This window comes from Coregonus lavaretus, assembly GCF_964263955.1.
Source record: "Coregonus lavaretus genome assembly, contig: HAP1_SCAFFOLD_47, whole genome shotgun sequence".
NCBI classification, from domain to species: domain Eukaryota; kingdom Metazoa; phylum Chordata; class Actinopteri; order Salmoniformes; family Salmonidae; genus Coregonus; species Coregonus lavaretus.
This window is the reverse complement of record NW_028161510.1, coordinates 1,152,927-1,165,575: the sequence shown is the minus strand read 5'-3', so window position 1 is coordinate 1,165,575 and position 12,649 is coordinate 1,152,927. Positions and strand designations below refer to the sequence as shown.

Here is a 12,649-nt window from a genome sequence, read left to right as displayed (position 1 = left end):
GGGAGACCCATGGGGCGGCGCACAATTGGCCCAGTGTCGTCCAGGGTAGGGGAGGGAATGGCCGGCAGGGGATGTAGCTCAGTTGGTAGAGCATGGCGTTTGCAACGCCAGGGTTGTGGGTTTGATAAAATAATATATGTGGTAACTGTAAGTCGCTCTGGATAAGAGCGTCTGCTAAATGACGTAAATGTAAATGTAATATTCAATGTCTTGAGATTGTATTTTTGAGTACACTTTAATCAAATGGGAAAACAGCATAAAACAGTTCATTCGGAACACCACTGAACTACATCATAAGACACAGGTTTCTTCTTTATTAATATATAAAAAAAAAGTTAATTAAGAAAAAAATCGTATTTACAATGAGGTCTTCTCTCCTGTGTGTAAAGGCTACTCTCCTGTGTGTAAAGGCTTCTCTCCTATGTGTAAAGGCTTCTCTCCTGTGTGTAAAGGCTTCTCTCCTGTGTGTAAAGGCTTCTCTCCTGTGTGTAAAGGCTTCTCTCCTGTGTGTAAAGGCTTCTCTCCTGTGTGTAAAGGCTTCTCTCCTGTGTGTATTCTGTTATGTGATTTCAGGTAATCTAACCGGTTAAAATTCTTTCCGCACAGGGAGCAGTGGTAAGGCTTCTCTCCAGTGTGTATTCTCTTATGTTTTTTCAGACAACTTGATTGAGAAAAACTCTTTCCACAAAAGGAGCATTGATAAGGCTTCTCTCCTGTGTGCGTTCTTTTGTGTGATTTCAGGTGGGTTGACTGGGTAAAACTCTTTCCGCACAGGGAGCAAAGAAAAAGCTTCTTTCCAGGCTTTTCTCCTGTATGTGTTTTTTCATGCTCTTTCAGGTACTTTGTTAAGGAAAATGTCTTTCCACACTGGGAGCAGTGGTAGGGCTTTTCTTCTGTGTGCGTCCTCTCATGCTGTTTTAGGATCCCTTTCTTGGTAAAACTCTTTTCACACTGAGAGCAGTGGAAAGGTTTTTCTCCCGTGTGTACTATTTTATGTTCTTTCAGGTGTGCTAACCGGGTAAAAGCCTTTTCACACTGAGAGCATTGGTAAGGTTTCTCGCCTGTGTGTATTATTTGATGTTGTTTTAGATTCTGTAACCAGGTAAAACACTGTCCACACTGGGAGCATTGGTGAGGCTTCTCTCCTGTATGTATTCTCTCATGTTTTTTTAGGTCCCCTAACTGGTTAAAGCTCTTTCCACAGTGGGAACAGTGGTGTCGTCTCGTTGGTTCGGACATCTCTGGCTCTGGTTCCTCTGAGTCTGGTCTCTCTCCTGCCAAAGACAGAGTGTTTATTTAAAGTTGAACTGACAGTGTTTAAACTACTTTGCAGATATGAAACAAACAGACAATCATAATATCAGTAAAAATGATCAAATTCCCAGTTAATGCTACAAAACCAACCAAGGTTATACAAAAAATAGGTTATATTTGACTCAACAATATTTCATGACGTACATTAAGACATTGTTGGCAGAATAGATGGATGCAGTTCAATGGATGATTAATATAATTCACCAATACATTTTTTTGGTAGTCCAAAAAACATATTGCTCTCAGGTTGTAAATTACAGCTGGCCTGGTACGTTGTTCGCTGCCTCCATTCAGGATGCACTGTTTCAGTTTCAATGACTCAATATTTTGGACAAAAACAGACGAATGTAACTAAGGCTGGGAATGTCAATACAATCAGACTAGCAAGGGCAATGATCACAAGTCAGTCATAACGTGGCTAGCAAGAACGACTGTTATCCAGTTAGCATATCTCTTGCATTCGCAAATTCACTCTGGCTATATACACTCCGATTTCAGAGCACTCTCGTCGGAGTGTGCCAGAGCATAGAATAACTGATGAACTTACGAACGCGAAACACCCGTTGAATATGACCAGTGTCAGTAAACGTTGGCCAAAAAAGTAATAGTTAGTCACGAACGCTCTAGATAACATGTAAACAGCCAAACTAACCAGCTCTGCTAGGGCAAGTAAAAGGGTCAGAGTGAGGTGTTCTCTCGTTTGTGTCTGGAAGTAGCTAGCTAGCAAGCCAGCCAACTTCTTGGGCCGACTCTTTTCTCCGTGTATATCAATGATGTCGCTCTTGCTGCTGGTGACTCTCAGATCCACCTCTACGCAGACGACACCATTTTGTATACATCTGGCCCTTCATTGGACACTGTGTTAACAAACCTCCAAACGAGCTTAAATGCCATACAACACTCCTTCAGTAGCCTCCAACTGCTCTTAAACACTAGTAAAACTAAATGCATGCTCTTCAATCAAACGCTGCTGGCACCCGCCCACCCGACTAGAATCACTACTCTCGACGGGTCTGACCTAGAGTATGTGGACAACTACAAATACCTAGGTGTCTGGTTAGACTTTAAACTCTCCTTCCAGACTCACATTAAGAATCTCCAATCCAAAGTTAAATCTAGAATCGGCTTCCTATTTCGCAACAAAGCCTCCTTCACTCATGCTGCCAAACATGCCCTTGTAAAACTGACTATCCTACCGATCCTTGACTTCGGCGATGTCATTTACAAAATAGCCTCCAACACTCTACTCAGCAAATTGGATGTAGTCTATCACAGTGCCATCCGTTTTGTCTCCAAAGCCCCATACACTACCCACCACAGTGACCTGTACGCTCTTGTTGGCTGGTCCTCACTACATGTTCGTCGTCAAACCCACTGGCTCCAGGCCATCTATAAATCACTGCTAGGCAAATCCCCGCCTTATCTTAGCTCATTGGTCACCATAGCAGCACCCACCCGTAGTCTGCGCTCCAGCAGGTATATCTCACTGGTCATCCCCAAAGCCAACACATCCTTTGGCCGCCATTCCTTCCAGTTCTCTGCTGCCAATGACTGGAACGAATTGCAAAAATCTCTGAAGCTGGAGACTCTTATCTCCCTCACTAACTTTAAGCATCAGTTGTCAGAGCACCTTACCAATCACTGCACCTGTACACAGCCCATCTGAAATTAGCCCACCCAACTACCTCATTTCTATATTGTTATTTATTTTGCTCTTTTGCACCCCAGTATTTCTATTTGCACATAATCTCTTGCACATCTAGCATTCCAGTGTTAATACTAATTGTAATTATTTTGCACTATAGCCTATTTATTGCCTTACCTCCATAACTTGCTACATTTGCACACACTGTATATATATTTTCTGTTGTATATTTTCACTTTATGTTTTTTTACCCCATATGTACCTCTGTGTTGTTGTTTTTATCGCACTGCTTTGCTTTATCTTGGCCAGGTCGCAGTTGTAAATGAGAACTTGTTCTCAACTGGCTTACCTGGTTAAATAAAGGTGGGGGGAAAAAATAAAATAAAATATCAGTCTATTATTTTAATGGTAGGTTTATTTGAACAGTGAGAGACAGAATAACAACAAAAAAATCCAGAAAAACGCATGTCAAAAATGTTATAAATTGATTTGCATTTTAATTGAGGGAAATAAGTATTTGACCCCCTCTCAATCAGAAAGATTTCTGGCTCCCAGGTGATCGACCAAAGAGCTCTCCAAGGATGTCAGGGACAAGATTGTAGACCTACACAAGGCTGGAATGGGCTACAAGACCATTGCCAAGCAGCTTGGTGAGAAGGTGACAACAGTTGGTGCGATTATTCGCAAATGGAAGAAACACAAAATAACTGTCAATCTCCCTCGGCCTGGGGCTCCATGCAAGATCTCACCTTGTGGAGTTGCAATGATCATGAGAACAGTGAGGAATCAGCCCAGAACTACACGGAGGATCTTGTCAATGATCTCAAGGCAGCTGGGACCATAGTCACCAAGAAAATAATTGGTAACACACTACGCCGTGAAGGTCTGAAATCCTGCAGCGCCCGCAAGGTCCCCCTGCTCAAGAAAGCACATATACAGGGCCGTCTGAAGTTTGCCAATGAACATCTGAATGATTAAAAGGAGAACTGGGTGAAAGTGTTGTGGTCAGATGAGACCAAAATAGAGCTCTTTGGCTTCAACTCAACTCGCCGTGTTTGGAGGAGGAGGAATGCTGCCTATGACCCCAAGAACACCATCCCCACCGTCAAACATGGAGGTGGAAACATTATGCTTTGGGGGTGTTTTTCTGCTAAGGGGACTGGACAACTTCACCGCATCAAAAGGACGATGGACTGGCCATGTACCGTCAAATCTTGGGTGAGAACCTCCTTCCCTCAGCCAGGGCATTGAAAATGGGTCGTGGATGGGTATTCCAGCATGACAATGACCCAAAACACACGGACAAGGAAACAAAGGAGTGGCTCAAGAAGAAGCACATTAAGGTCCTGGAGTGGCCTAGCCAGTCTCCAGACCTTAATCCCATAGAAAATCTGTGGAGGGAGCTGAAGGTTCGAGTGGCCAAACGTCAGCCTCGAAACCTTAATGACTTGGAGAAAATCTGCAAAGAGGAGTGGAACAAAATCCCTCCTGAGATGTGTGCAAACCTGGTGGCCAACTACAAGAAACGTCTGACCTCTGTGATTGCCAACAAGGGTTTTGCCACCAAGTACTAAATCATGTTTTGCAGAGGGGTCAAATACTTATTTCCCTCATTAAAATGCAAATCAATTTATAACATTTTTGACATGCATTTTTCTGGATTTTCTTGTTGTTATTCTGTCTCTCACTGTTCAAATAAACCTACCATTAAAATTATAGACTGATCATGTCTTTGTCAGTGGGCAAACGTACAAAATCAGCAAGGGAACAAATACTTTTTTCCCCTCACTGTATATGATTCTTAAAATTTTTGGGAAAACCATTGATTCACTGAAGTAATGATATAAAATCAGCATTTTTTTTTTAAATCTGTGCAGGCTGTATCTGATTGTATTTGAGAGGTGGTTTAAACAACCCTGGTCTGGCTGCTGCTTCCAGGTGACTCCAATGCCAACCAGCCGTGGCATAGTGTGGGATAGCGGTCTAAGCCGCTGTCTCCGGTTAACATACACCCCTTCAGCACGGGTTACATACAGGAATAAACTAAACACAACTCATGTTTATTTCCATATAAGTAACTAAAAATACATTATTACCTTGATGAGAGGATATATTACATATTTCTACCTTTGTGTACCTATTCAGGGTACATCCCCATGAAGACAATGACATTCATTTCCATCATTATGCATTTCTGTGTGGTACAGATCAGGGTCCCACGATGTCATTATGGCTGCGTTTACACTGGCAGTCCAATTCTGATGTTTTTCCCACTAATTGGCCTTTTGACCAATCACATCTTTTGTCCACTTCACATCAGATCTTGGTCGTGTTCCAGACTGACTAGGTAAGGCGCCTGCCCAGTTAACCCTCCCTCACACGCTGCCTGCCTCGCCTGGGACAACTTTAGAGATCTGTTTTTCTACAGTCAAAACACTACAATAGACAAAAGGCTGTTGACAACCGAAGCAACCATTAATGTAGTTTTTTAACATAGCAGTCAACCTATTTCCTGCAGTCCCAAAATGATTAAACATTTTGTTTCATGTAATAAAGTTTATTTTTTATTTATACTTCAAATTGAACACACTTTGTTAACAACATAATGTCATTAAAATAAGTTGACTCACCCACATAAGAATACCTGGACGTTTGGGCTAACGGCTAGGCTAATGGCTAGGCTAACGGCTAGGCTAATGGCTAGGCTCATGTGGGTTCTAGCACCTGAGCACATGGCACTTGGTAATAGCCTGCAATTCACACCTCCCATGTAGATGGAAATAATTAGCATAACTATCAGTGCTCGGCCACTCTTTCCTCGTTCATTGGGCAGTGTTGCTGCATGAGCTAGACGGTGGAGACCAACTACAGCACCGCGCAATTCCATTTTGCCAGACTCAGGCGGTAACTCTACTGCAGTCAGCATCTTCATTTTTCTTGACCGCTGGGACACTTTTTTGGGGCGATGAACCCAGCGTGAACCGTCAGAGTTCGCCCATTGGTTGTTGCGTCACCGTCAGAGGACCTCCAGTGGTTGTGGCGTCGCCGTCAGAGGCCGTCCACAGGGGCGGTGTGTTCATTAGGGCGATATGGGCGACGCACTGCCAAACGGGAAAAGGAAGGGATTTTTTTTCTAATCAATTATATCACGGCAACAGTAGTTATCAGTGTTGTAATCTAGACGTCTGATCTGCCACAGTGCCACTAAATGTCCAATCAGGCTAAAGTCGTGCTTCAAATGGCCCCCCCCCCTTTTGGGGCGATTTCAGTCAGGTTGAAAATCGCCCAGAAGTCTGTCATAGACTCCCATGTAAAATCTATTTTTTTCAAATATCAGAGCTTTCAATACAATCTCTATGGGTTTCTGAGGGCTTGCACTTACGCGCTTTCGTCATACGTAACATAACCATGAACGTAACTAAGAAAAGAGCGGGTAGCAGCGTCTCTGTTGCGACCTGCAGTGTGTATGACGTTTGGTGTGGCGTTATCTTATGTTTTTAATTTGTACACTTAGTGGCGTTATTTTATGTTTTTAATTTGTACACTTAGTTTACAAACATTCTGCCAACCATGGATTTCCAGTGGTGGGGTGTTGGACTGATCTTGTTGATCGTGTACATACCCGCTACGAACGGACTAAATAATGAAAACGCTGCTGGCAGCGGAATCCAATACAGCAGGGAGTTTTTACTACAATGCAACTCAAATACCAACGCGATGGATATCCCAATGGCCCATCTAATACCTGATTGTCTGCGAGTGGATTACAAACCCAAATGCAAACGTGGAAAACGCGGGGGAATCAGACAACGACTTAAAAAAAATTAAGAACAAACTTCCCTTACCCACCACCTTGCTGATTAATGCCCAGTCACTGAGGGGGAAAGCGGATGAGTTGTCAGCGAATCTGCGCTTCCAACACGAATATCGGGAGGCCTGTTTGCTGGCATTTACTGAGACTTGGCTGGATGACAGAGTCCCGGACAGAGAAGTGGAGCCGGCCGGCTTCACCCTGGTCAGAGCGGACCGCGATCTGACAGTCACAGGGAAACTTCACGGCGGGGGCGTCTGTCAGGGACCAGTGGTGTAAATCGATCCTGGTAAGAGAGCGACTCTGTACCCCCGACATTGAACTGCTTTCTGTGTCACTGCGACCTTACTATCTGCCCCGTGAGTTCCCCCAATTGTTTGTTACCGTTGTGTACATTCAACCAAAAGCTAATATAACAAAGGCATCAGAGATTATTTATAATCTGTCACAGAAACTGGAATCCATCTCCCCCGACGCACCCAAATTTATTTTAGGGGATTTTAACAACTGTACCTTGCACAAAGTCTTGCGCACATACCATCAGTATGTGAAATGTCACACTAGGAAAAATAGGACTCTTGATTTGTGCTATGGGACAATACCAAAGGCGTTCTCTGCCACCACCAGTTTGAGTTAGCTTTGCGAGGCAAAGATGAAACTGAGGGCTCCACCAACCCTGGTAAGCCAACACTTTTGAGATCAGTCAATAAATGCTTCTGGTATTGACTTATATGCTGCCCCTGTCTTCATGTTGTTGCTGGACATATCTTTTTTAAAATGTGTGTAGGTCACCTAAATCATCAGAAAAATTGCCCCCCCTGAGAATTTTTTCAGGAGCCGCCACTGGCCGTCCATTGGTTGTTGCGTTGATAACAAAAATATACTTTTTTCAAACTCAAGGGCCTAGATTCGATCAGATTAGCCTTAACCCATGATAACCACAAACTGCACAGCAGATCATTCTTTTTTTTCTAGTTCACACAAACTCATTCCTTGGAGATCCGATTGTCTGCAGGTTTTCATTGGGTTGTGGGATCAAAATGCACCGCTGCCCTTGAAATACGTCACTCACTATTGCTTTTGAGATTGTTCTGCCTTCCCAATTAAAACTAGTTAGAAAATATGTTGTATGTTTTTGGATGATGTACCACGATGCCTTGCTGACAAAATGACCGAGCGGCACAGATTACTGTTCGATTTGAGAAGGGCACTCTTCCCTCCCCGCTTTCGCCCGATGACATGACTGGCCTTTGTCCGGTCCCCCATGGATCAGAATAATCAAATCCGCTCATTGCTTCAAGCCACACCCCGGCACACCCACCAAACATACATCAAAGCCTGTTCAAGAACATACAATAACGTTTTTGGGGAAATGTGTCGTTCAGTACAAACCGTTCCCCAACGTAACAAACGTTAAAGCGAACTAAACGCACCCCTAGTCTAGTCGATGTGGGAGGTGTAACTGCTTTGGAGCTGACAAATCCAAAAGCAGCTCCGAGTGTTATAGAGTAGTACAGTATGAGTCATAATACCCATTAATCCTAGCGGTCAAACAAGGAAATGGTTCCACCATTCATTTTTCCAATAGAGGATTTTAGAAACACTAAGGCTTCCCTGGCGTGATGTTTTGATAACCGTGTAAATCTCTCTAGGACAAGGTGGCTTTTATCAATATATTCGCCAGTATTTACCCCCCCCAAAAAAAATGAAACGCTAATTAGCTGCTAATGTGGCTATCATAAAGAACTACAAATGTCATGATGATCTGATCTGGAGGAGACTGCCGAATCGAGGCAAAAGTAAGAATCTCTGGATTAACTAGGTAATCACGGGGCCCCGTGTAGCTCAGTTGGTAGAGCATGGCGCTTGCAACGCCAGGGTTGCGGGTTCGATTCAAAACAAAAAAACATGTATGCAGTCACTAACTGTAAGTCGCTCTGGATAAGTGTCTGCTAAATGACTAAAATGTAACATGTAATAATAATAATAATAATAATAATATGCCATTTAGCAGACGCTTTTATCCAAAGCGACTTACAGTCATGCGTGCATACATTTTTTGTGTGTATGGGTGGTCCCGGGGATCGAACCCACTACCTTGGCGTTACAAGCGCCGTGCTCTACCAGCTGAGCTACAGAGGACCACGTGTAAATGTAATGTTAGCTAGATTTAGTAACGAATAAACTGCCTAAATGTCTTTAAATTGACAATTCTGTGAACTGTCACGTCCAAGTTTTAAATTGACACAATACCTGTTAGCAAAGGTGCCAGCAAGAGACGACCCTCACAAAAAAATATTATAATTTTGAAACTGCATTAAAAGTGCAGTTATTCTGTACTGTACCTGCAGTTACACTGCAAAAATTACTGCATAAAAAAAACGTATTTGGACGCAGTATTTGCAGCATACTGCAGTTATACTGCAAACTTTCTTCAAGTGGACGTGCAGAAGCTTGCAGGGATTTGTAGTCTTGCATGATGTTAATTAGTATTTTCGAATCTGAGAGTAAATAGAGCTGAATATATTGATAAAAGTCACCTTGTCCAAGATACATTTACACTGTTATCAAAACGTCCCGCCAGGGTAAGCCTACACAACACACAGCCCTTATTTTAAGTGTTTCTAAAATTCCCCATGGGAAAAATGTATGGTGGAAAAACGATTGGAACAATTTCCGTGTTTGACGCTAGGTTTTATGGGTATTATGACACCGCCACTGTGGGACTCTATACCTATTGTGGACATTGCCATTGGATGCACTGAGTCTCATTAGTAGAAATTCCATTCAGCCATGTTATTGAAAACTGAAATGTGTGTTTTAATTTACACGTCGTTTTTGGCTGATATCTTGTTTAATGATTTTTTGTAAACAAACACTGTAGTTTGAAAACCTGCTTAAAACTATTATTTTCATCTTACGGGTCCTTGTATTCATGGCTTTTTTTATGGAATTTGACAGTGTTTACATACCGGTGTCTCCAGCACACAACCTTTAGTGGTTTATCAAAACGAGTGTCATGGCGGCCATTTTGTTGTTGTTCGAATTCCGCATTGCCACACATCAGTTCAACAACTGGCAGTTTGTGCTCCTGTTTTTAAGATAGTACTCACTGGTGTTAATCAGCTCTCCAGTCTCATCCTCTTCTTCCTCGTTCAATGTGACAGTAATCTCTTCCTCATCCTCCGCTTTCACTCTGAAAGCTTCTTCATCGCCTTTCACTGTGACATCTTCCTCTTCCTCCTCTTCTTTCACGACAACATTAAGCCACAGACCCTGTTTCTCAGTCCAGCAGACCTCTTCTTTTTTAGCAGGGGGGGAGTAGTTTAGTGAGCTCATGGTCCTGGATGTTATGTTAAGCTAGCTAGATAGTTAGCATAAGCGACTAGCCTAGTGCTAATTTAACCAGTCAGCTGACTGACAACGTAAATATGAAGGGAGGGGGAAATGGGTAACTAGTAGATACGACAGACGTGTGTTTAAAACACAGTCATTAATATACACCGAAAACGTATAAAAAGCTCAAATGTTTCGGCTATGTTGGCTAGCAAGCTACCTAGGTGGCTGATTAACTGTTGTTGTTGAATAAGTGTCCCGTCCACTAGCTTACACGTCACGTCACACTCTGGCAGTATCGCCTGTAAAAATCATATCGCCATCTGCTGACTGGAGTGGGTAATGCAGTTTAAGGAAATATGTATTTTCTTTTCAGGAAAATGTTTGTCATTTATTTCATTTTCGTTTACACAGGCAGCCCAATTCTGCAAATAGTGTAGATGTATATAATGAACAGACTAGGTCTATACTGCTCCTACATGGTGTAACAATACATAATATAGACGTATATAATGAACTTCCACTAACCGCGTTCCACATTCTATTCAGATAAAAATGTATTCCATTAATCAAATATTTTTTTTTACAAATCAGCACACGTTGTTGTTGACATGGTGAAATGATACTGATGGAAACATTCATGAGGTAGTGAATGTTTTTAATGTCAACAACTTATCAATGATGTTTTCAGAACAACTTCATCACATTTCACCTCTAGCTTGATGACTAGTACACAAATTAACTCAATTAAAGAATACAACTACATTCAAGAGGTTTTCAAGGTTAGAATTTAGAAATGCACATTCTATTCATCCTTTTAATAATTTACATTTGGAAATATCTTGTATTCAATCAATAAAAATCCATAATCAAAATAAAATACACAGTTTGAAGAGGGCTGAACTTAGTGATTTGGCCTTGTTTTCAATCTTGCTCATTAAGAAATGCAGCGGCCATGACTGAATTCAAACTTGAGTTGGTCTCGTGTGTTTGCCAATTTTTTCTAATTAAATGCTTTCAATATTTGTACATTAATTTCTACAATTTATAGTTAGAGGTTTTGAGTTTTTTTGTTTGTCCACACGAAACAAATCTGTCAAAAGCATTCCTACACCTCAGAAACATTCCTAATAGGATCAAACACTTTCTTTACTTTATTTCACAGCATGATGCCTTAAAACTTATCCATGCGTGTGTAGCATAAAGTTAAAGCTTACCATGTGTCCCAGGTCATTTCCATGTGAAAGGACCCATGAGCACCAACATGTGAAGTTCTTAGGAGCATGTCAAATTGGGTGTCAAATGAAAGCTAAGAGTCTATATATTTGGGAAATGAAGGCATAGATACATTTGTCAACCATTTTTCATCTTAAAAAGTAATGGCTTTGATTTCTGGTCAACCAGATGGAAAATGGGTTGAAGAAACCATCTACCTGATAAAGTCAAAGGGTATTAGAAATACATCAAAATACAATAATGTTGAAGTAAAGACCCTTGCCAACAGGGCCTAACTTTTTTGGTCCACCAGCCACTGTGGCAGATAGATTAAAACATCTACCAGCCACTCAGATTTTTTTACCAGCCTAAAATTACACCAAATTAGCTAAAATTACACCAACATAACACAAAAAACAGATGAGCATGTCATGTTTCTAAAACAATAAACGGATTACTAGTAAGAAGTAATGTGGTATATTTAAGCAATAAGGCACGAGGTGCTGTGGTACAGTTCAAGTCAGAAGTTTACCTACACATTAGCCAAATACATTTAAACTCTGTTTTTCACAATTCCTGACATTTAATCCTAGTAAAAATCCCGTTTCTTAGGTCAGTTAGGATCAACACTTTATTTTAAGAATGTGAAATGTCAGAATAATAGCAGAGAGAATGATTATTTTTCAGCTTTTATTTCTTTCATCACATTCCCAGTGGGTCAGAAGTTTACATACACTCAATTAGTATTTGGTAGCATTGCCTTTAAATTGTTTAACTTGGGTCAAACGTTTCGGGTAGCCTTCCACAAGCTTCCCACAATAAGTTGGGTGAATTTTGGCCCATTCCTCCTGACAGAGCTGGTGTAACTGAGTCAGGTTTGTAGGCCTCCTTGCTCACACACGCTTTTTCAGTTCAGGCCACACATTTTCAATAGGATTGAGGTCAGGGCTTTGTGATGGCCACTCCAATACCTTGACTTTGTTGTCCTTAAGTCATTTTGCCACAACTTTGGAAGTATGCTTGAGGTCATTGTCCATTTGGAAGACCCATTTGCGACCAAGCTTTAACTTGCTGACTGATGTTTTGAGATGTTGCTTCAATATATCCACATAATTTTCCTTCCTATCTATTTTGTGAAGTGCACCAGTCCCTCGTGCAGAAAAGCACCCCCACAGCATGATGCTGCCACCCCCGTGCTTCACGGTTGGGATGGTGTTCTTCAGCTTGCAAGCGTTCCCCTTTTTCCTCCAAACATAACGATGGTCATTATGGCCAAACAGTTCTATTTTTGTTTCATCAGACGAGAGGACATTTCTCTAAAAAGTACA

At 41.7% G+C, this 12,649-nt stretch overlaps 1 protein-coding gene across 1 annotated transcript; it reads right to left on the bottom strand.

The window, feature by feature from the left end:
* Positions 1-210: 210 nt before the first annotated feature.
* LOC311120604 (uncharacterized protein) lies at positions 211-10,354 on the bottom strand. The gene is made up of 2 exons (XM_084195190.1): positions 9,884-10,354; positions 211-1,274 (listed from the first exon to the last, which is right to left on the bottom strand). The coding sequence occupies exons 1-2, from the start codon at positions 10,107-10,109 to the stop codon at positions 391-393; spliced, it is 1,110 nt and encodes a 369-aa protein (XP_084051316.1). The 5' UTR covers positions 10,110-10,354; the 3' UTR covers positions 211-390.
* Between the last annotated feature and the right edge of the window lie 2,295 nt (positions 10,355-12,649).

Coding starts and splice junctions, on each gene's coding strand:
- LOC311120604 (XM_084195190.1), bottom strand. CDS start 10,109: ATGAGCTCACTAAACTACTCCCCCCCTGCTAAAAAAGAAGAGGTCTGC. Junction 1,275..9,883: donor TGGAGAGCTGATTAACACCA/GTGAGTACTATC, acceptor TGTCTTTGGCAG/GAGAGAGACCAGACTCAGAG.